At 44.3% G+C, this 23116-nt stretch overlaps 1 protein-coding gene across 1 annotated transcript in view; it reads left to right on the top strand.

Moving 5' to 3' along the window:
* The first annotated feature begins 1335 nt into the window (after window positions 1-1335).
* LOC134465740 (protein WWC2-like) overlaps window positions 1336-23116 on the top strand; it is a 59219-nt gene continuing 37438 nt past the window's right edge. Inside the window, exons 1-2 of the mRNA XM_063219572.1 lie at window positions 1336-1600; window positions 21596-21705. Coding sequence (XP_063075642.1) covers window positions 1473-1600; window positions 21596-21705 — 238 coding nt within the window. The 5' untranslated portion in view covers window positions 1336-1472. The remainder of the gene's footprint in view (window positions 1601-21595; window positions 21706-23116) is intronic.

Genomic DNA, 23116 nt, shown 5'->3' with positions numbered 1-23116 from the left:
ACCCCCTCGTCTCTTATCCCCTCTATTCCCAAGCCCCATGTCCTGGGGGGGGGGGGGATGCAGCATTTGTAGGCCTATATGTGTTTTGTCTTGTCTATCTGTGTTTATATCCTGTTTTTACCCTGTGAGACCAAAGGCAATTTTCATGCTTGCAAGTATAATCTAATCTAATCTAATAATACTTACTATGTGTTATCTGCTGTGTTCCTTTTAAAAAGAGTCAAGAGAGCATATAGGCTAGTGTCCAATTCTCAAAGAGGGTAGTTGTATTTGTCTAATATATAAAAACGAGTAAATTATCAAGTTAATATTTACATGATTAAGCCATTAACAGAGCTTTACAATGACCTGGCCCTAACACAACAAAACTGCAAGAACTATTCTTCCCCAAAATAGGTTTCATACTGACACAGTTTGACAATCAGATGACATAATCCTTGTAATCATCCTGATATCCTATCTTGTTGTCCCCACTATCAGTTTTACTCTCCCTGGTCTGGATCATCGTCAGCTTTTCCATTGAAACACAGAGATGCACACACATACGAAGATAGGCTAAGAACACAGAAGCACTGTGACTCAGTCTCCCCCATCAAGCCAGCAACACTGCGCCTAGATTGAAGTTTGTATATGAGGGTTATATTAACCAGACACATGATCTCTGCAAAAAGCACCTTCACCATCCACCTGTAGGCCTATAATTAGGCCTATACAACTATTGTTAGGCTATAGCCTAGATAATATATAGATACTAGATAATAGATAACTATTATTTGCCTAGTTTGTACGCCTAACTGATACATAGGCTACATCTCATATAGCCTAATTTAACTAGCAATAGCTTACCCTTAGCCTATGTGATGATAAAAAATGGCTGGTGGGTACTGTAGGCCTTGGTGGGTGCTCTCACACGTCTGTCAGATTGTTATTGGGCCAGCTTGAAGACTGTTTTTTTTTTTTTTCGTTTTTAAAAGTGGTAGCCTATTGTCCATAGAGTAGACCAAACATTTTGAAGATTAGGCCTAGTTTAGAAATGGCAAGACCCATAGGCCTAGTCTAATATATTTTTTCGAAACCATGTTATCAGCTTTGTTTGACTTATAAGCCTGTAAAAAAAACAGCTGAAAAGTTTTGCCTCCGGCAAATCAATTTAATGACGTTGTGTGTGAAATTTGACGTTAATCTGGCCATTGCAACAGGTTTTCTTGTCAACACAAATTTGCCACTGGAGATGTCTTCTTGAAGGGTTAATCTCGTGGAATGTTGCACTCAGGAATGTGCATGCAAATAGATTTATGCTAATGATATGCTAATGAGCTGCTGGCTGGGAACGGATTTATGTCTGTCCAGACTGTTACGAACTAAGATGGAGGACATGGGAGGGCGAAATATGGATCTGGACACAGTTTTGTAGCTCGCTGGAGTTACTTTCTTGCGTTCCGTACTTATGGCGGAACTTTTTGGACCTGACAATGCCTAGAAAGGGGAATGGACAGTTGCCGTTACCGGACGGCTGGGAACAGGCGACGGATTACGACGGCAAAGTATTTTATATCGACCACAATACCAAGCAAACCAGCTGGATAGACCCAAGGGACAGGTAACGTTTCTGCGTTATTCTGCAAAATTACACACTTCAGAGTTGATGAACACTGTTTGTAAACATACAGGAAAGGACAATACTATGCATAACAAAAGAATGAGGAAATGGTCCCGAAGTTTTTTGTACGCGGCAACAGGAGCGACTTTAGCGAGTTGCCGACAACGTGCTAAAGTAGAACTAGGCTAACAATATTCAGTTGCAGTGCTTGCAACTGAGAAGTGTTTGGTGGAAGTTGAACAGTTATATGATTTCTCTATGTACTATTCTTTATCCCAAGTAGGCCTGCGTGTAGGAACTCTCTGCAAGGGAGAAGAATAGAGTCCAAGACAGTTTACAGTTGCCGTGGGACATGCACCGTGACAACGGAATATTTTGCTGTGGATGCGCACAAGGGAGACTGTTCCCGTTAAGACGCGTCCAACTTCACCACACATTCTTGCGTCAACTATTTAGACGCCTGATTAAAAATGATCAACTATTCACATATCACGACTTAACTACATGCTACACATTCAAGTGAAATGGCCACGTTTTGCGTTGGCCAAGTCTTGCGTTGTTAAGCTTATAAATGTGCACTCAACTGTTGGTCAGATTCTGAAATGTGACCTGACCTCCAACCCAAAGCCAAGTTAGTTCTACGCTAGATCTCACCCGCCCCCCCCCCCCCCCCCCCCACCCCCCCCGCCCCCCCCCCCCCCCCCCCCCCCCCCCCCGGATCATCCGCAGTTTTGTGTCATTGCTGTATTACAGCTCATAAACTACACAAATGGCCTAAAACGCCGCGCACAACGACCGAGGCTATGCAATATACACCAAGGCTACTATTGCTCGTGCACTAGGGGTGGGCGCGATATGGCAAATGTCATCACGATTTTTTTTACATAGCCTAACATCTCGATTCCGATTGTTTTATCACCAAAAAATAAAACCAACAAAAACTCAAACGGGTGTTTTATATACTTGCAATTTGTTATCAGCATTTAACTGTAAACACACTGACTCTCATAAAGTGCACAATTGAAATAGCCCTACAATAATAAAGAATAAAACTGAAGACAGCAACTTAAGTAAGTGACTTCTGATAGTGATTGTAAAAATCGTCACTGCAAGACTATATGATTTCTCCACTTTGGTAGATTCAAGGCGACCTTGTACTCAATTTCACGATCCAGGATTTAATATCGCCATATTGTGCACCCTTACCCCTCATGTGGATATGTTGTATACAGTGATGGGCAGTAGCTTCGCTACAAGCTACAAGCTACTAGTTTAACTACATTTCCCAGTAGCTTGGTCGTAGCTTCACTACTTTATGTATCGAGTAACTTCCCTGTAGTTGAACTATTTTTTGTCTTAAGTAGCGACGTAGCTTCCACAAAAGCTACATTTTGTCCCGCAATGTTGCTCAAAGAAAAAATGTTGACTCTTTCCTGAGATCTAGGCAGTCACGCCAGGGAGTGCCCCACACTGTCCCTCAGAAACATATCCATGTCCCCACTTGGACTTATTGGGGTAACCCTAGGCCTGTGCCCTATAATGATATTTAAAACATACTGAATGTATAATGAATATCAATTAAGTATAATGAGATCAATAAAGTTGTGTTTAATGAAGGTAGGCCTATCTGTTATTTTAATCTGACATTATGTCGGGACAATGTAGCTTATGGTGTAGTGAACTACATTTCCGCACATTTTTGTAGCTTAGCTCACTACATTTCTGATGGTGGTAGCTTTAGTGTAGTGAAGCTTAATTTATGGTTGAGTAGCTGATAGCTTAGCTTACTACATTTTACAAGTAGCTTGCCCAACACTGGTTGTATACAGAACAAGGGTGGGCAACTTTCATGATAAGGAGGGCCAACCATCCGAGGGCCACATGACCATGTGCTTCAGCTAGCCTAGTTGCATATGACAGAAGTTATAAAATGATAAATGGGCTTATTTTTGTGTGTATTAATACCCAAATGTGTTTCAAACCATTGCATTTTAACATGATGTCTTTGATGAGCTGCAAAGACAAGAATACAAGGTGCTCACTTTTACTGTAATTGTGGCACAGAGTAATGAGAGGCCAGTGGTCTTGTTGGCTGGCTTATATTGCAAATCAATGTCAGCATTTTTCGTGTACACAATGCATATCAAAAGAAAAAGTGTAATCGGTTTATCATACGGGCCACACTGAGTGAGGGGATGGGCCACATATGGGTCCCGGGCCTCACTTTGCCCATCCCTGGTACAGAACATCAGATGCTCAGACAGTGATGACGTACCCAGGCCTTGCATCACGTGTCTTAGGCCTAGGTTTTTATTTTACCAAACTTCTATCATAAAATGGCACAACAGTTTTTCTTTTACTTCAGACATGTAAACGTTTAAAAAAAAAAAAAATCTTTTACCTGATATGTTTCGACAGTATAGCTTCCGTCTTCATCATGGATGTTGATTTGTGTGACACCAGAACAACATCAGCTGGTTTTAAAGCACATCACACATCAACACCCATGTGACCCTCAGATGAAGAGGGAAGCTATACCGTCGGAACATGTCAGATAAAAGGTATAGGCTATATTTTTTACATGTCTGATGTAAAAGAAAAACTTAAGTGTTACTAAAACAGTGGTCTTACTTCAGACTTATTTAGAGCCTGTGTCAAACGGAACATGTAATAGAAAAAACAGTGAGAAACAATGAATGGCATTGGTAGACATAGTAGGTTTTTTCTATTTGAGTTATTTTTCACGAATATTATGAAATACACAAATAGCCTAGGCTATGCGAATATAATAGACTACACCAAAATAGTTTAAAAATGTTGGAGCATCACGTTTACGCCATTGCTTGACAAAGACTTGCTGTAGGATGTGAGGCTTCTGATGGGACAGCGTGGACCAAGATGAAGCTGGAGTTAAACCAACTGGGTTCTCCGGTCAGTAGCTGAACAATCTTGCTATATTGTTCTCATAAATCAGTAAGCTTAGATGTTGTGTAGACTTTTGGGCACTGATGAGTGTACACAATAGAGGACATAATTTATCAAGTTATCATATTTTTTCAAGTCAGAATTTTATTTTGCCTTCAAATGAATAAATGGATTGAATCGCCAGATAACCATGTTTTATTTTGGGCACATTGCTTAACTTCAACTAAGACAAGCTCTTTTACAAATGTTGTTGTGCATCGAATGTGGTGCTGATGCTAAGAGTGTTTAAGATACTGTGAGCTTTGTCAGTGTTTTCCAGTTGAGAGCTTGGGGTACTTGTGTAGGCCTACAACACAGAAATATGCACAGGTGCTCCTGTTGCATCAAGCTAACAGACAAATTAATTCTCCATGGCACAGTGGTAGACCTGAAAGGGGGTTACTCTGAGGTTCCCCGTTCCCCTGGACATGCTGAAATCTCCAAAGAAACCTAGTCCCTCATCAGTGTTCACACCGGTGAAACAAGAAGAACTTATAATAAATAAATCCTGACTTTTGGCCCTATTGTTGGTCATCAGTACCTACTGCGTATAGGTTGGTCATACAACTGAATCTAAAATGGTGTAAAGATTCATCAACCGCTTGGACATGTGTTCCTGGAAGGGACTGAAGGCAGGGGAGCGATAGCAGGAGTAGTGTGATGACACTCAGACAAATGATAAGATGAATTAGTGTGTGATTCTTGGACAAAGTGAAAGAAAGCGTGAAAGCCCATTGGGAAACTCCAACTCCCATTGTCATTGTGACACAGCACTCCACAGCACACAAGTGAACACTGCACACAACGTAATTGCATTTATGCCTCACCCGTGCAAGGGGGCAGCCCTCAGTGGCGCCCCATGGGGAGCAGTGCGGTGGGACGGTACCATGCTCAGGGTACCTCAGTCATGGAGGAGGATGGGGGAGAGCACTGGTTGATTACTCCCCCCACCAACCTGGCGGCTCGGGAGTCGAACCGGCAACCTCTGGGATGCAAGTCTGACGCCCTAACCGCTCACCCATGACTGCTAAAGTTAAAGAAGTTTGGTGTGGACTGAGACAGAATGTATGATTCTTTTTAGTGTGCTGTTGGATGACATGTTACAGTAATGACCCATTCCAAAATAGGCTTCTGTATGGCATATTTGGTATAAAAGGAAATTCTAGATAGGGGTATGTTTGGTAAGATGATGTGTTCTTGTGGATCTGAAGCCTTGTACGTGTATACTGCTGTACTGACTGTTGTAGGATGGATGTATTAGTAAAAATCCGAGCCAGTGCAGGCTCATAGGCAGGCACAGGAATGTGCGGGAGGAGGTGGAGCCTGTAAAACGCCTTAAACCACAAACACACACACACACACACACACACACACACACACACACACACACACACACACACACACACACACACACACACACACACACTCAGATCCCCTCTAAAATGCTAAGAAATGGAGCACTCTGACAGAATAGTTTGGGGCCTGGTATTTTCCCTCAAATGATGTTTGTGACCTTAGGCTGGTCATTTACTTTTTCAAATAGATGAGGAAGCAGACTGTAGTAATAATGAAACAATGGAAGTCTATGTTTTTGTAATCAAAAATGAACTATATGGTTGTTGTTGTTGTTGTGAATATACATGTAAGTGGCAAATGTGGCCAAATGACAGCCTTTAAGGTTGGGTGACATTCACCCACGGGAAATACAGCGGGTCTCCCCCTTTGCAGCAAGAAAGTGCTTATCAGTTTATAGTTCAGCCTTGACAACAAACAGCCAAGCAGATGCTTTTGACGTACATGGTTACTGGAGATGAGTGATCCACTTGTCTGAATCTAGTGAGGTGAGGAGATTCTTCAAATTAGCATAACATGCAAAACATGTAACCTGGGTTAATAAATCACCACACAATGCTTAATTGCGTGCCTAAATGAGCCAGTAACAGGTGAATGAAGACTGTCAGCTGCTTCCACTGTCGATGGCTGAAAATTGCACTTGCAAAATCTGCACTGACAACAAGTCGGACATTGTCCACAGTTGTGTACATAGTCTCACTTGTATCGACTTTTGGCACTGTGGGTTGGGTGGGGGGGGGGGGTATACATTTATAGATATTTCAGTTGATGCCAGGACAACTGCTTAGCTCTACTTTTACGAACATTTTAAAATATGGAAAATACATAATAATAATGATAATAATAATAATGATTATAATTGTCAGATCACTGCCTTCCATCTTGCAGGAATATAGCTAGCTGGATCTGTGTTGAACAAAATAGTCAGCATTCACACAAAAACGCCACCTTTACAGACAGAAAGCATGCCTTCTTTTAATGCAAAAGTCCATGAGACTATTATTGCTAATTCATGCCACTGCCAGATATCCTTGCTAATTCATTCATCAAAGATACTCTCCCCCAGTAGCAAACAAGTTTTTTTTTTCAAGGGTAAGCACTGCAGACACAGGGTTTCTGCACCTTGACTTTGTCTGTTGGTGTAACCTACAGCACTTCTGATTGGAGTTGTCAGGAACTCATGTTCAATTAGTAGTCATATCAAGTAGCTGAGCAAAGACACTCCAAGGTTATATTAAGTAGCGTACTGCCTGGAGTTTGCAAATGTGTGGGCTTGTGTGAAAAAAAACATCTCCAGGTAGTTTTGATTAGAAGTGTATACCCACAGGTAACCAACTCAGGTGTGTACATCTTGACTTCATAGGATGCACACATATGTCCAGTAACTTATATAAGCCTACGAGCAGAAGTCAACATTTGGGTAAAATATGTACCAATCATTTGGAAAGTCAACATCATTCATCTCTCTCCCACCTGAAATCGATGTTCCATACCGGTCCACTCCAGACCCTCTGTATGAAATTATGAAAGCATGATAAATCCATGCTATAGACTCCTGAAGTACTTGCCATTCTAATCAGAGTGGCTTATGATTGCAAACTCATCCTTGCACCCTCCTCCTCATCCTTGTACAGAACAGTAGGGACAGAGAGAGAAAGAGACAAGCAGAGCAGCAGAGAGCCCTAACCCCTTTGTCAACCCAGCTGACTGATAATGGGGAAGGCTCTCAGCATTGTGATTTATGACACGAGTCTGAGTTTTTAATGGTTGCTTCAGTTTTGGCTAGAGCACTAGTGTTCGTTTTTGTGTCCAGAGGCAGTGTTTCTTGAAACCTGCCGCTACTCTCTAACAATGTTCTGTCTTGTACGTGTGCATTTCTGTTTTGACAGAGGTGCTAATCACGTCTTGTAGGATAAATCAAGTGAACCCACCGGAGAGGTTGCTCTGATTTTAAAGGGGTGTGTCTATGTCTATGACTACGCATGTCCTTGTTGTGCTCATCCATCTAAATGTCACTGTAGTCTGTTTGTTTGTACCCGTAATGAAGAACGTTTTGGAAGTGATGTTGAGCTGTAAAATGTGTGATGGCTGTCTTATGAATCCGTAGTGGTCATTCATTTAGTGAGTGACAGCATGTGTAACAACTTAATTACGACTCAATAACTTGGTGAAGTGTTAGTAGTAATTCGAAACATACTTTTCGCACATCACTCTGTGCTGAGCACACACACACTGTGTGTGTGTGTGTGTGTGTGTGTGTGTGTGTGTGTGTGTGTGTGTGTGTGTGTGTGTGTGTGTGTGTGTGTGTGTGTGGAAGGGCACCGCGTATGCTGTACAGGTAGTTAAAGAAATCTCCCCTGTGGTCAAAATGGCAACAAAACATTATGCTTATCTAGCACTTGTCCTGTTTATGGGCAGTCTGTTTGGTATTCTCTCTCTCTCTCTCTCTCTCTCTCTCTCTCTCTCTCTCTCTCTCTCTCTCTCTCTCTATCTCTCTCTCCCTCGCTCTATCTTTTTCTTCTCCCTCTCTCTCTCTCTCTCTCTCTCTCTCTCTCTGTGATAGAGGAGAGTTGAAAGTTTTTTGGCAGGGACTTATTCCGTTTTGGATTCTCTTGCCTTTGTAGATAACTTCCTTTGATATAGTTTCTCAGGGTAGGGAAATACTGTGGCCCTTGGTTCTGTTTGTTTTGCCGTTTGGGGGATTTACAAAGATTCCTACAGCCAAGGGTATCTCAGCACTTCTCAGTATACCAGAAAGACAGCAGCCAGTAAAAAAGAATATCACATTCATGCCTCTTGTCATGGGAGGCCTGATTGTTGGTTTCCATTACATTGTGGAACATTTTTTTTATTTTATTACTAGTGATGGAAAATACATCCTCAAAACTGCCAGCTGTGCTTTTCTTTTCCTCAACTCTTCTAGGTTTTTGATATTGTTTTATGTTGATGTTGTCGATTGAAGATTTAAGAATGTGGAATGTTTCAGTGTTACAAACACACAATTTTTTTTTTTACCAGACTGTCATGGTGGAACTCAGGGAAAATACTGCTCGCATGGCTCCCACAGATCCAAGTTCACAGGCATGCAACACTAGCAAGATAAGGATGCTTGCCAGATGGGTATATAGTGACTGATTTAAAACTTTGACAAGGATTTAGTTGCAGTGAATGATTTGGTCTAAACTAAGTAACATGGGGAAAAAAACGTTAATTCATTTCTAAAAGGGTAAACAGACTTTAAGGTCAGTGTAGCAGTAATTGACTCTTCTGTCTGTTGTCTTGCCTGAAAAATACTTTGGTCTCTGTGTCTTAAATTGTTTTTGGTGGGTCTTGTGACGAGGCCACTGTCGCCTTCACCCCCCTACCCTCCAACCCCCCCACCGTAGCCTGCCTCTCATAATGACCCACACCATGTCCACCAGGACTTATCTTACTCAGTAGTGGTGTGGTGTGTCACCTCCACCCTGCAGTCCCTTTGCTGTCTAATCGGGCGAATACACCGGCCGTGACAAGATCAACAGACAGAGAATCGCTGGACTGTGCAGCCAGAGCGATGCGAGCGATAGAAGCAACAGAGCATGTCTGTTAAATGCAGAATGCAGGCATTCCAACATTCCTATTGACTGTGTCGGCTGTCCCCGAACCGCATCATCGCTAATTTGTCCAACTACAAAGTGTCGCGCAACTCTCACAAATCACCTCTAGCCGCCTGAATTGCTTTATGTCGCACGACTCAATACAAAGTCAGTTACTTCCGTCGCTGAAATCGTTCATGTTGCGCTTGGTCTATTCGTGTGTTAAGTCTGCTGTCAAGGCCATCTCGCGAGGCCAACTTCAGTGTGGCTGACAAGGCCAATGAAACGCAGAGAGCGGGAGGAGGTAGGCTCAGCTATTCCTTCAGCTCCTCCTCCTGCACATCTGGGCCTCCTCACCATCCCAGGACAGGAGGAGTGCCAGGGTCTTCCAGGCTCATTCCACAGCTGTCCCTTAACCAGCGCCTGTCCTCCTTGGTACTTTCATAGAGCTCGAAAGTCCCGCCCCTTAGTTCCGCGTTTCACGGGACCTAAGCTGACCATCTAACAACATGGTACTGAGTAAATATCTTCTGATCTCAGTCATGATATGCGCTGGGCTACAAATATGCTGTTGAAGAGGCTAGATAAAGATTACATTCATGCAGAAGTATCTATGTTTTGTTCTGAGGCCGTCGGCATGAAAATTGTGAAGAAACACAGCTTTCTAAAAAGTTTGGGGGTTCGTACGAAAAATTAAGCAAAAATATCAGAACCAACATATATGGAGCTCGTGGCACAACTCGAACGGGATCAAAATATCATTTTAATACCGCCATTGGATTACATGCTACAATTTTCGGCTAAAAATGCCGTTGAGGTCCCATGAAATCGGGGGAAGTGACGTCACTTTCGAACTCTATAGAATGACGAGAAGGCGTGAGGATTGGGAACTGGAGAAGGTAGACAGAAATAAGTGATGGGGTAAAGATTTTGGTTTTGGAAGTTTTGCACTTCTTATGTTCCACCATAATTGTGAGCAGTTGTAGGTGTGGGAGTTAAAGGAGAAAAACGATGACATTAGGCCCTTAGTTTCACATTATAGCATCATGTTCTACTCACCCCTGTAAGGTGTGTGTCATTTTGAGCTCGGCCGAAGATATTCGGGTTAGTTATATCTATGAAACGACTTCTTATGGGCCATTTTTTTGCAGGCACAACATATGTTGTTTTTAATTTATTCGTTACGGTATGCTACCACTCATGAGGCGTAGGTAGGATTGCGTGTTTGGAAACTTTTCAGTTTTGCGGATCATGCCGTTTTTGAAAGACTGGTAAGGCCGGATGTTTGTGACGTCACATCCACCCTTACCAGACCTGGATGCATTCATGGTTTGAAGAAGTGGTCATTTGTAGTACACTACTTTGTATGTTGCATGTCTTAGTGTGTGTGCATGTGTATGGTTACGGAACTGCGCAGGGGTGGACTGGTAATCTGGCATACAGGGCATTTTCCCGGTGGGCCGACAGTCCTCAGGGGCCGACACTGTTGTTGTGGTTGTTTTCCCGGGAATTGGCCCACAAATTAGCGGGGGAGGCCCAATGGTCCGTCGTTAATATATACACAGTGGATTCAGCCAGTCAAGATATAGTATGAAAGTGGCCTGTGCGTGTGTGCATGCGTGTTTGAGCCGATTTATGTCAAAAATGCCCGGGCCACTTTTCGGTCCCAGTCCAGTGCTGGAACTGCGTGTTCAAGGGAATGTGGGGGAGTGAAATGGAATTGCACCTGTGCTACGTGGCCAACCGAGCGCAGAAGAAGTTGGAGTCACTCAAACCACTCTTGGCCCATTTTCAGAAATGCCAAAGTTTGTTTGCAGTCCTAAGTACCTCAACTTGTGCTGTTTGTCAGCCAAGACGAACAAGGAAAAAAGAGCTTATACCTCCTCCCACAGCACCACTTCCATCACCTCAAAAAAAGGAAAGAAAGGGGGGAAGAGAATGCACAGTATAGTACATCCATGGCTGACCCAGAAAGGTTGGGGCAGTAGTATTATTGGGGGTGGGATACACAGACCTGAACAAAATGATAATAATGGTCGTCTTGACAGATAAGAGGCCTCGATAAGCCCTGCTTTGTCCACACACACACACCACCCCCCCGCCTGCTCGCTTGCCTGTCCACCCGCCTCTTTCAGATTTGTTGTTTTTGCCTGATTGCAGCGTGTAATCTCATGATTGCAACTCGTCACAAGGTTAGTGCAAGAGGAAATGTCTGTAAGGTGATGGAAGACACCAGTGTGTCTTCAGGTGTGTGTGTGTGTGCGTGTGTGTGTGTGTGTGGTGTGTGTGTGTGTGTGTGTGTGTGTGTGTGTGTGTGTGTGTGTGTGTGTGTGTGTGTGTGTGTGTGTGTGTGGTTCGTGCACGTGTTTGTGTGTGTGTGTGGTGCGCACATGCGTGTGTGTGGCGTGTGCATCCGTGTGTGTGTGTGTGTCTCGCACGCGCGTCTGTGTGTGTGTGTGTGTGTGTGTCTGTTTGTGTGTGTGTCTGTCAGTCTATTAGAGGGTGAGATGGCGAGTAATGCATGAAGGCTGCTCTGAAATGATGCTCTCATTTACTATGCGGAGTAGAGCACTCTGGCGTTCAGGCTTTGCCATCAGCGGGTCCACTCCCTGTCACAGGATCCATGGGCTCAAGTGCCCAGCTGCCCAATGTCAGCAGTGCCTGTGGTGCAGTGTCTCTGCACTCTAGGAACTCTGAATAAATACCGTCTGCATCCTCAACTCAAACACCCTCAGCTACAGAGGGCAGCAGGTAACTTATTTATACAAAACGTCAATCACTGTTGGCTAGGGAATGATGATTCGGGTATTTTGATGAGAAATACCCAAAATACTATGGTTTCAATAACTCCATAGTTTAACACATCACACACTGTTGTCAGTGTAGTGTAACACACACACACACACACACACACACACACACACACACACACACACACACACACACACACACACACACACACACACACACACACACACACACACACACACACACACACAGCCTGGACCTGGATAGAGGGCCATTGGCTCTGGCTGCCTCTCTTCAAGTGGCCGACACTTCCTCATGTTTCTCCCACACACACTCCATCTCTTCAAGTCCCCATAGCAACCGGTACCGACCTGTGCACTGAAGCAGAGGAAGCCCGGACCAGTGGCAAGAGCATTTCTCTTCCTTTCTTTGCCTCTCCTTTCCTCCCTCTCTCTCTTCTATTGTTGGTTTCTTTCTCTCTCTGCTTCTTTGCCTCTATCCACTTCTCTGACTCTCCGCCTCTCCTGTACTGTACATCCCCTCTCTGTCTCTTAGTTGAGCTGTCTTCTCACTTGTTTCTCTGTCTCTGTCTCTGTCTCTGTCTCTCTCTCTCTCTCTCTCTCTCTCTCTCTCTCTCTCTCTCTCTCTCTCTCTCTCTCTCTCTCTCTCTCTCTCTCTCTCTCTCTCTCTCTCTCTCTTCCAGTCTCGCTCTCTGTCCCTCCCTTTCTTTCTTTTTCTCATTCTCTGAATGCCCCAGATCTCTGTGAGTACTGTGTAGCAGGGTGAATGGCAGGCTGTGTCAGGCCCTCTGCATTCCTGGCCTCTGCTGTCTGAGTGCGGACTCAAGAGAAGGGGAATTTATAGGTCTAACCGAGACAACCTGAGTCCTGGCCAAAGCTGTTTATTTTTGAAAAATGTGTGTGTGAGTTGAGGGAGAGCAGAGGGGGGGAAAATCCATCACATAGATAGAATTCCAGACCACGTCCTCCCTGCATTCTTTGACCGTTTAATGGAGCTTAACCCGTTTAATTAGGCCAAATTTGTATAAGTACGCCACTGACACAAAAGAGACCCCCAGTCAACCACCCCCTCCGCCACTTGTTTTGGCAATGGTGGTACTATGCAGAAAGGAAAAAAAAAGTTGGAGAACAAGAAAGCGGGGCTCAAATAAAAGCAGTGGTGTAAATCGTAGCTTTTGAAAGGCGCTGGCATCTGGGCGGGTGTGAATGGCAATGCAGGGGAGCAGGGGACTGAAGCAGAGCAAGAGAATGGGAAGAGGTTACAGGGGGCCCCAGACCCAAACAAGGGTGCACTGTGCCCATGGAGACTGGAGGGAGGTATGGAGGGAAGGTGGGAGTGACGGGGAGAGAATAGGAGAGGAACGGTCCACGAAAGCCTCACTGCCAGTCTATGACTCTACCACTGCACTCCAATACTCCAGAGAGCAGAGGCTATCCCAACATGACGCAGACTCCTCTGCCGGAGTTTCTCCAACCACGTGCCTTGTAGTTCGTGTTTTTTTCAGTGAGGCTCTCCTGGCTACCCCCCGTGGAAAAGTACAGTATAGACCTCTATGGTGGGGCAAGTAATATATTACCAGAAGCTCGAGATGACATCCTTTTATACACTGCACACTGATGGCCTGGAGGCAACAAAGCTCATAGGACGGAACCTGTGTGGCCAATCTCAAGTACAAGTACTAACTGTTTTTTCGGAGGTGGAATTTTCACCCATCTCTCAGTCTCTGCATGTTACTGGACGAAAGCTGTATCAGATGAGTCATATTGATGGACACCCTGGAGGAAGAGTCACTGTGACTCAATGGGACCTTTCCTGGTTAAATAAAGGATAAATAATTATATATATATACAGGGCTCTAAATTAACTTTTTCCACCACCAGCCAATTTGGCTAGTAGACATTTTTTCTTACCAGCCAAACAGGACTTCAACTAGCCATTTTTTAATCTTGCCAAAATAGGCTATGCGTTAGGCTAGTTGTGTTTTTTTTTTTACATTATTATTATTATTATTATTATGGTTATTTTATTCAAATGTCCACAACACATAAACACTATAGGCCTACATACTAGGTCTATAATAAGCATATATACTTTTTTAAACTTCTTATTCTTATTTTTACCTCTGAAAACAATGAATCACATCACACAAGCCACACACACAACAGACCTTTAAACCAAACACACAGCCAAACACTACAAAACCTCTCGCTCCAAGGAATGAGAAGAGATGAGAGGAAAAGAAGAGGAGGAGAGGAGAGGTCAACACACACACACGCACACACACGTTGTGCAATATTGGATATGATGTCGTGTGTGCCTATTGTGTGTTTATGTGGCCTAGGCCTACAGTATGACGCTATAGGCACCATTATTTCCTCCAGGAGCTCTTACCATGCTCAACAAAATAACAAGAAACCTACGCTATGTTTAACTAAAAGCAAATAATATCACGGAAAAGTAGCACACGTAGCCTACTCTCACGGGCACAAGGTCTGCCCTTCTTTCCGATGGCGTGGGCTTTCCAACTTAGTTGCGCCAGGACTTAAAACATTTCAGACGACAACTGACAGCTACGCTCACACTACTCTGACAGCCCGTTCTCCTCCTCTGCCCTTGTCGCAATTTCGTTCCACAACACTCCTGTTTTTGAAACTCTTCGGTCAGGTCCTCGCAGCTTAAAAAGGCAGGCTGTTAGAGCAAGGTGTATCGGTGTCGGTGTCGGTGAATGCTAATAGTAACAGTAGGCCTAATAGTGACGTTAAAAGTGGTGGAGCGAAAGCGACAGGAGCAGGGGAGAGTTGCCTGTCAAAATAGTGTGAGCGCACAAGAGCTCTGAAATGCGTTCTGTCCTGGCGCGCGCAACAGCAGCATGAAGTGGCTGCTGCTTCGGAAAGCTCACGGTGGGGTGGGGTCATGACGGGAGTGTTTATGGGTAATGTAGGAAATCTTGCCGTATCGTTGTCATACAAGCCGCCGTTTACCGTTCACAATTTACTGTAGGCTACTCGGGCGCTACTAGCCAAATGGGCGGGTAGATATTTTTTTCTACCGGCCAAAATTAATTTTCACCCGTGTTTGGCGGGTTGGCGTGTGTTAATTTAGAGCCCTGTATATAGGCCCTATATATACAGAAACTAACAATTCAGATTGTAGGTTGCTAATTCACATCATTTTGTTAAAACAGTGATTCGGATATCTATATATGCCACTTTTCTATCACACTGAGTAAAATATTGTCATTTTTTTTCGTCAGCCATCTTGTCATTTTTTTCAGGGGAAGTTGTGATGGCCTGCTTCGCCAGAACGACCACAAAATCTTAGCAGCGTCACAGAAAGTTTGAGTGGGCCTAGGCTACTACACAATGACTTTTCACTGATTCCAACACTAATGTGTCTTACTACTGTAGTTGCAACTGGTGTTGTGGTTCCCCACTGTTGTATTTATCAACATAATGATGCCGAACCTGCCAAGAAGCGATTCAGAGAAAATTGCACTCTTTATAAAAACTCTAGAGGCTCTCATTTGCATCCAGCTCAATGTCTGTGCCTTGGTTTTAGGAGGCCGTATGTTTATTCCTCTGTTACACAAAAATATTGTCCGGCAGCATAGAAGATATTGATTTTTGAAGAATCACTTTGCCGTGTTGTGCAACAACAACATGATATCACTCACTAGGTTGGTGATAATTTCCAGACTTAATGGTCTATGCCCAAAAGGAGCCTCCCTAGCGCTCCATATTCCAGGCTTTTATGGCCAGATTTACTTTTTTTCATTTAGCACAATGGTACATTTCACACACTCCCACAAATATTCTACATGTGTATTGTTGTGTGTGTGTGTGTGTGTGTGTGTGTGTGTGTGTGTGTGTGTGTGTGTGTGTGTGTGTGTGTGTGTGTGTGTGTGTGTGTGTGTGTGTGTGTGCTTACATACTTGATAGATATTGTACACTTGATTCTGAATCGATAGCAGTTGCAGGGTATGGTGTAATTTACTGTAGTAACATATTTCACGCTATTCACAAATGTTGTAAAGTAAAATACAGGCTGATCTGGGTGGTGCTACAGTTTGTTTTACTGAACAGTTATTCTGCTGCTGGAGGATAAAGTTTTACTAAGTGATGCTGTGCTGTATCCCCTAGTCTCAACACAAACCCAATATCCATTGTCCAAATACAGCCCATGTTATTGACGTCAGCCGAGCAGTCAGGACCACAACGTGGTTTCTAATACAGGACCCATCTGCCTTTTTCTCTCTCTCTCTCTCTCTCCCCCATTCACGTCTCTGCTTTGCTTTTATCTTTGTGATACAGAAGCGCACACGCACATAGAAACACAACAAACAGTCCATTGGAACACACCACTCCACGGTGATCGGTGACATTCATAGGTGGATATAGCATCAAAAGCCTTTTATATCTTATCTCAACCTCGGCTCTACACACATGCTCTCTTTGTGTTTGCCAGCAATTTGCTGGAAGAGTGGCAATAAAACTGTGGCGTGTGTGAGAGAGATACAAAGACAGACAGAGAGAGAGAGAGAGAGAGAGTGCAAATTGAATCATCACTGCTGTCTGAGCGCTGACTGCTTACTGCTTATGGCTTACTACCTCTGTATTACTGGCCTGGCAAGGTGAGGACAGCTACTATGACTGCGCCTGTGGCCCTTAATGCCTTGTGGCTGGTGGCTGGTGCAGCCCAGAGGACTGGTAAGCCCTGGCAGCGGCGGCCTGTGGCAGGCAGCCCCATGAAATATGCAGCAGCAGGCAGGAGACGGGGTAGGCTGCTCACCCCGTGCCCTCTCCGACAGCATAGAGCAGCAGCTTGGCTCTCAGGATAGATACCCTATCCTATCCTACTCTACTACTAGGACTCACTAGACCCATGGCTGGCGGCATCCCCATCACACCAGGACAGTGGGGAGGGAGGGAGAGAAGTAGAGAGAGAAGGACGGAGAGAGAGGGAATGGAGAGGCAAACAGGAGATCCTGTTATTGCTGTCGCTATTACACTATGACCTGTCAACAAGATTTGCAGAATGACATTGCTGAATGGTGAGATGGGGGGGGTTTATGGGTATGCCATTTTACAGGGCCGTGCCATTCACACCTGATCCAAGTGATTGACCTGAAACCACACCTGTCGTCGTGCTGCAGACTTATAGAGTTTTAAGGCCTACCAATTTTTGTCATGGTAGGGGGGGTGCAATTGATGGCGGTACCAATAATTGGGGCAGTTCACTTGGCTAGCGGTTAACCTGGCTAGATATTACTTGGACCAAGCAATATTAGTGTTCAGCAGCCATGGCACGATATTGCCTCTGTGCTTTTGATCTGTGGAGCAAACTAAAGGAGATGGTGGTGGGATTGAAATATCAAAAGAAATAGCGATAAGTTCAGGAGAACTAAAATGATGGCTCTATCTGCAGGGATTGTGCATTCTTGGCATACTCTTTGTGTAATCATTAACCTTTATGGTGATAGCAGAAGTGCTTAGTAGATATCCATGCAGTCCGTGTGTGTGTGTGTGTGTCTGTGTGTGTGTGTGTGTGTGTGTGTGTGTGTGTGTGTGTGTGTGTGTGTGTGTCTGTGTGTCTCTGTGTGTGTGTGTGTGTGTGTGTGCACACTAACTATAATTGCTTTGCGTTTACCGCAGTAGCAGCATGCCCCTGCCTGTGCCTGTTGTCTCAGTGTCTTCCCTGCAGAGCAGAGGCAAAGCATGTGTGAATGAAGTGTGTCTACAGTTTATCTGGGGATTGTGTGATTGTGTTTACATATATTTTTATGACTTGTCAGCACACACGCAGACACTTGCATCGCTGAGCTCGGCGGGCAGCAAAGCTTGCTAATCGTTCAAAAACAGGGTGAGAGTGCGGAGAGCATCAGTGCCAATTCAGAAGACATCTAAACAAACAACATTCACTTTTTTTTTTGGTGTAGTGCTGATGCGATGATTCGCCTAATGACTGAATAATCTAGTGACCCCTGTGTGAATGTGGATTTGAGGACCTTGATCCTACCCCAAAATGCTGACTTGGTCCATGACCCGTTTACCCCTTACCGGAGGCGTAATGGTAGCATATTCTTGATGGTGGGGGGAGACACTACTCATCATGTCTTCATTTTTATGGACTAAGAATATCTGTCAGAAGTGTGTGTGTGTGTGTGTGTGTGTGTGTGTGTGTGTGTGTGTTTGTGTGTGTGTGCGTGTGTGTACGTGTGTGTGTGTGTGCGAGTGTGTGCGTGTGTGCGTGTGTGTTAGAGCATGACACGGGAGTGGATTTTCACTCCCGTCCCATCCCGGTCCCAGAAAAAAAATCCCATCCCGTCCCATCCCGGACTGGAGTAAAAGAAACAAATCCCATCCCGTCCACTCCTGAAAAGAATGTTTCCCAATCCTGCCCACTCCCACTCAAAATCAATCCCACTCCCGTTTCATAGGCTTTTTTAGATGCGTCCCAGCATCTCTATAAGAGGGTCTGTCCCCGCTGTCCGTCCGTCCGTCCGTCTGAAACGCATTCCTTCAATTGTTCCTTCCTGTGTCCACAAGGCAGAGGCAGAGAGGCATTTTGGCCTGAAGCGAATGCGTGCCAAAACGTATACGATATGTTACCAAACCAGGCTAAGCTGATTGCATTGTGAGACAACTGAGGGGGGCATTCAATTTTCGGCATTGTTTTGCGTTTGGGCAGTGGTAGGCAACTTCGGTCCTTCTCCACAGCACACCAATACCACTGTGAGTGTCACTTAATGTTCACGGTCTTGTGATACACTTCGGCTGATAGTGTCGCGTTGTGCTCAGCTATTTTGGTTCATCAGAAACTCGCGGAAATTAACGATTTAGTCGGCGGGCAGTATTTGACACAGATGTTTGTGCTCGGATAAAGGGGCGTTTGCATTGCATAACGCTCCACAACATGGATGGAACCGTAATAAGTTGACAGGCGACCAGCAGTGCTAGCTCTTCCTCTAAATGTGAGTTTGCAAACATTCTGCAACTATTCAGTGAGTAGTCAGTGTTCTCGAACTACAAGTAGACAGGTGGGCCATTTCACATACGCTGTGTTTCTCATGTTCTCGGACATATTGCAAGGGAGATTCGTTTTTTTCTGGCGGGCGCGTGGACCCCACAGGTGCTTTCCCTTGCGCTCAGAGAGAGCACTGGAGACAACGCGTCTTTTGATTTGTAATTGGTTTGCAGTCGTATGAATTTGGTGAACTCTGCCACTGAAGCTCACTGCTTTGTGCCTTGACGGTGAAAAGCTGGCGTTGACAATTAAGCGCATAATTCACCCAAAGGGTGAACCCATAAGCGCATGATTCACCCAAACGGTTTATTTATTTATTAGGCTATTTGGCGATGTTTAGTTTCTTTCCCACATGCACATGATGCTGAAATGGCGTGATAGCCTACTAAAGGTTGATAAATAACCTACTAATAATATCTGGTAATTTGTAATGTAGCCACTTGATCTATGTGAAATTTGAAATTAGATGCTTCTTTTCCAAATCCAAGCATGATGGCCTTATTATAGCCTAAACTGCAAAATATAAAGCCTTGTCTCGTCATTTCGCTGCCTGCCACATTATTTGGAGTTTCCATGGGCAATAGGCTATGACCAATAAACAAAAAGCACATCCTCAGAGGGGGAGGGGGGGGCAATGTCATCCTCTAGTGTGTGTGTGTGTGTGTGTGTGTGTGTGTGTGTGTGTGTGTGAGAGAGACATTCAGTGTGTTTGTGCCAACCAGCCCTTGTCCTCAACCTGACAGAGAGTAGCTGTCTTAGACCTGTGATTGAGTTGTTGACTTTTTAAAGAATGCAATTGAAGTTTGAAGTTTCCAGGGACTCTTCTTTGGCTCCTAGTTTGGGGATAGTAGTAGTGAGGTCGATGGCCATGCTTTAAGGAATGTAATCTATTTGGCTGGAAGAGCCAGTTCTGAGGTGCTGATTAGATGAGCTTTGATTGAGCATTCCCCAGCGGTAGCCGTGCTCCAAGACTTGTCATTTTCTCTCGTTCTTTCATTTCTGAGGCTAGGTTTATGGGGTGTCTTCTCTCCCTCCCTCGTTCTCACTGTGTTCTTCGACTCTGTCTCTGTCTCTGTCACTCACTCACTCACTCACTCACTCACTCACTCACTCACTCACTCACTCACTCACTCTCTCTCTCTCTCTCTCTCTCTCTCACTCACTCACTCACTCACTCACTCACTCTCTCTCTCTCTCTCTCTCTCTCTCTCTCTCTCTCTCTCTCTCTCTCTCTCTCTCTCTCTCTCTCTCTCTCTCTCTCTCTCTCTCTCTCTCTCTCTCTCTCTCTCTCTCTCTCTCTCTCTCTCACACACACACACACACACACACACACACACACACACACACACACACACACACCGCACTTGCTCCTGCCTGGTACGGCATAACCCCGACTGTAGACTTTGGCCACTCTGGGGAAGCTGTGGAATGTTGTTGTTGTTGACTGCAGACAGCAGTGTTTGTTTCTTTCTTTCAGGACTTTCTTGGCTGACAAAAACAAGTTTAGGATGTGAAGTGGAGATTAGGCTTAAACTACATCATTAGGCTTAAACTACATCACTACATTTGCGTGTTACAGTAATGATTAATCTATAGACATGCTTTTATAGTAGTCTCTCATGATCTCATCATCTTGCCCCTCTCTCTCTCCCTGTGTCCTCTTTTTTCGTATGGTCTGTCTCCCACCTCGTTGGGTCCCTTTTTCTCCTTCCGGCTCCCTCTGTGTCTTAGTTGGCCTCCTGCAGCATGTTCGTCAGTCACACAAGTCACATTCAGAGTCAGACCCTACTAGGGGTGGGTATTGGCAAAGGGTTCACGATTCGATGTGCATCACGATACACATGCCACGATGCGATTCTATCACGATGCATTGCGATTCATGTACTACTGTGATGCATTGCGATATTTACTTCAGTAAATGTGTAAAATACAGCTTATTTGTCAGTTGCTGTGTAGCTTTCTTAAGTCAGTTCATTCTATTTAAGCATTCTATCATCTGGGAGAGAGCTTACATCACAACAGAAATATTACCTATTCTCTACTGAACAAAATAACCCGTGGCAAATCGAATTTTATTGTTATCAAATAATCAATTGTCATGACTCCATGCAGTATATTGAGAAAATAAGTATCACGATACCTTGTCATGAATCGATGCATTGTATCGTGAGAGTAAGTATCGCGATGCATCGATGCGACGATTATTTTGCACACCCCTAGACCCTACTGAGTTGTCAGCAAAGCAGTGAGCTCAACTGCAACACTGACAGCAAAGCCCCAATTAACACCGCTGAATCTCCTTTTGTCTCAGGTTAACAAAGCCCTTGTCTTTCGCCGACTGTGTTGGTGACGAGTTGCCATGGGGTTGGGAGGCGTCCTACGACCCCCAGGTGGGCACCTACTACGTCGACCACATCAACAGTAAGTACAGCCAGACATAGTAAGATTCTATGGGTGCATTCCAATATGAAGACTACCGTCCCTCCACTTGTGCTTGTGGCCTTGCGAAAAATAGTAAAGCAATAAAGTTTCCCTGCTGTCAGCCTAGTCGCAACAATTTTTGAGGGACTGATCTTCATTCACCATCCAGATTGCAAATGAGGGAAAGACAATAGAATTGAGCTTTTGCATGATATTCAATTAATTTTTTGTCGTCAGTGACGTTGTCATGAGGGCACAAGTAGGCAAGTGAGCAAGGGAGGACGGAAATCCGCATATCGGAATCCACCCAATGTCTTCTTGTATTCCCTCTCGTACATCATTGGGGAACCCCCAAGCCACCCCTCCTCACTACACACCGGTGCTATCCCAATAGGATACTAGACCCTGGGTTTCTCTTAAACCCCACAAAACATTTGCAACGAGATGAAAACATTGCTGCCAGGTAGTCAAAGAGACGAGTTGCAGCCAGCCGTGCACATCAGATGTTGCAGTCTGGTCACGAATCTTTGTCTTTGGCCGGAGTTTCAAGACATGCCCCCCCCCCCAAGTCAAGAGAAGGTCATCAGGTGAGTTGAGCTGGATGAGCTGGATGGAAGGGCAGCCAGTGTCCCCTACAGTAGTGCTACTGCAGAGAAGGGGAGCATCAGAAGCCTGTTATTCAGTAGTCTTTTTTTTGTTTTTGAAGTTGACGTTTTCAATAATGTACATACCTTCTGCTGCTCTTATGAGTAGAGAATTCATTCCTCTTGTCTGATTCGAGATGGATTGGCAGCATAGTGGTCTACATGCAGCACACTAATTTACATAATTCTGACCAAATTCTAACTAAGCAAACACTATTTACTGTATAAACACATTTACTCGATACGTTAAGCTGAGTTATGTTAAGCTCGCAAGTAAACGGTTGCTGGCCCGATGGTTTTCCAGTAAGATATCTGCAGCCGCATAAAATGGTTTGAGATAGGGGTGGGCGATATGGCAAAAATGTTGTATCACGATTTTTTAACATGAAATCACGATTTCGATTTTTTATCACGATCTTCCATCCAAAAAAATAAAAACAACAAAAAATAACTTTCATATACTTGCAATTTGTAATTTGCAGTCAATAAAATGTTAACACACTGATGGTACTCTCATTAAGTGTACAATTGGAATACAATAATGTAAAGAATAAAGTGAAGACAACAACACAAGTGAGAAAACGTCACTCTGATACTGATAATAAACATCCTCACTGCAAGACGATCTATACGATTTCTCCACTTTGGCAGATTCGAGACGATCTTTTACTCAATATCGCGATTCACGATATAATATCGTCATATCGCCCACCCCTAGTTTGAGAGGGCTTTGAAGCAGGGAGGCAGGCTAGAAGGGGCAGCACACG

The sequence above is a fragment of the Engraulis encrasicolus genome, chromosome 16, assembly GCF_034702125.1.
Source record: "Engraulis encrasicolus isolate BLACKSEA-1 chromosome 16, IST_EnEncr_1.0, whole genome shotgun sequence".
Taxonomy (NCBI): domain Eukaryota; kingdom Metazoa; phylum Chordata; class Actinopteri; order Clupeiformes; family Engraulidae; genus Engraulis; species Engraulis encrasicolus.
This window is presented reverse-complemented; position numbering and strand designations above follow the sequence as displayed.